Source organism: Haplochromis burtoni, unplaced genomic scaffold (genome assembly GCF_018398535.1).
Source record: "Haplochromis burtoni strain Fernald_Lab_line unplaced genomic scaffold, NCSU_Asbu1 Contig_38, whole genome shotgun sequence".
NCBI lineage: Eukaryota > Metazoa > Chordata > Actinopteri > Cichliformes > Cichlidae > Haplochromis > Haplochromis burtoni.
Genome location: NW_024582399.1, coordinates 693,143 through 694,953, shown reverse-complemented (window position 1 = coordinate 694,953; position 1,811 = coordinate 693,143). Strand labels below are relative to the sequence as shown.

At 41.3% G+C, this 1,811-nt stretch overlaps 1 protein-coding gene across 1 annotated transcript in view; it reads left to right on the top strand.

The window, feature by feature from the left end:
• LOC102300260 overlaps positions 1–1,811 on the top strand; it is a 15,378-nt gene that overhangs the window by 11,638 nt on the left and 1,929 nt on the right. The window contains exons 3-5 of the mRNA XM_005920122.3: positions 906–999; positions 1,234–1,364; positions 1,540–1,682. Of these exons, the coding sequence (XP_005920184.1) occupies positions 906–999; positions 1,234–1,364; positions 1,540–1,682 (368 nt within the window). The remainder of the gene's footprint in view (positions 1–905; positions 1,000–1,233; positions 1,365–1,539; positions 1,683–1,811) is intronic.

The following is a 1,811-nucleotide window of genomic DNA, read 5'->3' as shown; positions in this document are numbered from 1 at the left end:
ATGTATTTAGTAAAATCAGTTTATAGTTTGTGGTACTACTTTCTGTTACAAAGTAGAGAACACAAAGTGTGGTGTATGTGCGCATTGATATGCCTGCGCCTTTCCTTAGACTGGTTATTAAAAGTCAATTACTACAACTAAAGAAGGCGTCGTTACTTACCAGTTAAGTTATAAGAGAGAATATAACAGGTAGGTTGTGATGTTTAAATGATGCTCAGTTTAAGGGGCCTAAAGTGTGCTAATAAAGTATTTCCCACATTACACCACCAGCAACAGGAGCCTGAATTGTTGATACAATGCATGATGGTTCCATGCTTCTACATCATTCACACCAAATTGTGGTTCTATGATCTTGACGTTGAAGCAGAAATTAAGACTTGTCAGGCAACATTTTGACAATCTGCTGCTGTCCAGTTTTGGTGAACCCATGTCAACATCAGTATCTGCCTCAGTTTCAGTTTCAGTATTTTGGCTTTAAAAAGTGGTTATTTGGGTTACTGTTGCCTTTCTATCAGCTCAAAGCAGCCTGGCTATTCTCTTCTTAATTCTGAAATCAGCAAGGCAAAGAAATGGTGCTAACTGGATATGTATTAATTCTCAGTTCATTCTCTGTAAACTAGAGATTGTTGTGTTGAAAATCCCAGAGCAGCCCATTTGGTACCAACAACTATGCCACTTTTAAAGTCAATAAATCACCTTTCTTTGTAATTCTGATGCTCTGTTTGAACTTCTGCAGGTTGTCTCGACCATTTCTACATAACTAAATGCTGCCATGTGATTGGCTGATTAGCTATTTGCATTAACAAGCAGATGAACAGGTGTACCTAATGAAGTGGTCAGATAGTAACATATTTCTTGTGTATCTCGTCTGTCACCCTGTTCTCCTCTTCATCTTTTCTCATCAGCTTCCATCAAGTCGGTTCCAGTTTGCATTGTGGCATGGCCTGGAGCAGTGTGATGTCACAGGTGACCAGCTGACGTGCCCCAGGGTTAGAGAAGGTGTGTGGCTGATGTGAGAAAACCACCTCAGTAACCTAACCAGAGCAATAGAAAATAAATTGTAGTTTTCTAGCTCATGAACCGTTTTAGAAAACCTCTAAAGAAGCTGTGTCGCTGCCATTTTTGTGTTGCTTTCATTACTTGCGAGTCTCTTAATTTAGCTTCTTCACCAGATGAATAATAATGTGAAGATTGTTAAAGACTTTTAAAAATTTTTTTACATTATAATCAAAGGGCCATCAGAAGATGAGTTACATCTAAAAGAGAGGGGTGGCATCTGTTTGGAGAGAGGGAGGAGCAGGAGAAGAGAGGAACAAGGACAGAGATGGGAGGAGAGGCTTCAAGAGAACTGGGAAAACTGTCTGGTAAGCTAGCATGCAGGATATGTGTGGGTGTGTGATGTTAAAGATGTCATATATAGCACAGAAGAGCAAAGACATAGCTGCGGAAAGGAAAGAAGTGAAGGTGCAAACTGAGAAGAAGAGGAGGAGAGGGCAACAAAGATTGCTTCTGACACCTCTACCACCTGTCTCTTCTCAGGAGTTAAATTTGTCCTATCAGGACTTGGGTGATCCCTTCCAGCAAGAAAATTTCCTCCGAATCCTCCGCCGGTTGATCCGAGTGGAGAAACTTCAACTGATTGACAACTCCCTCACCAGCCTGAGTTCTGTACGTCTGCCAAGGTATGAAATGACACCCAAGCTGCAGCACAACGCCCTCATCTGGAACAGCTCCCTGGAGGAACTATGAATATTACATACTGTGAAATTCCAAATGGTTACACACACACACACACACACACACACACACAC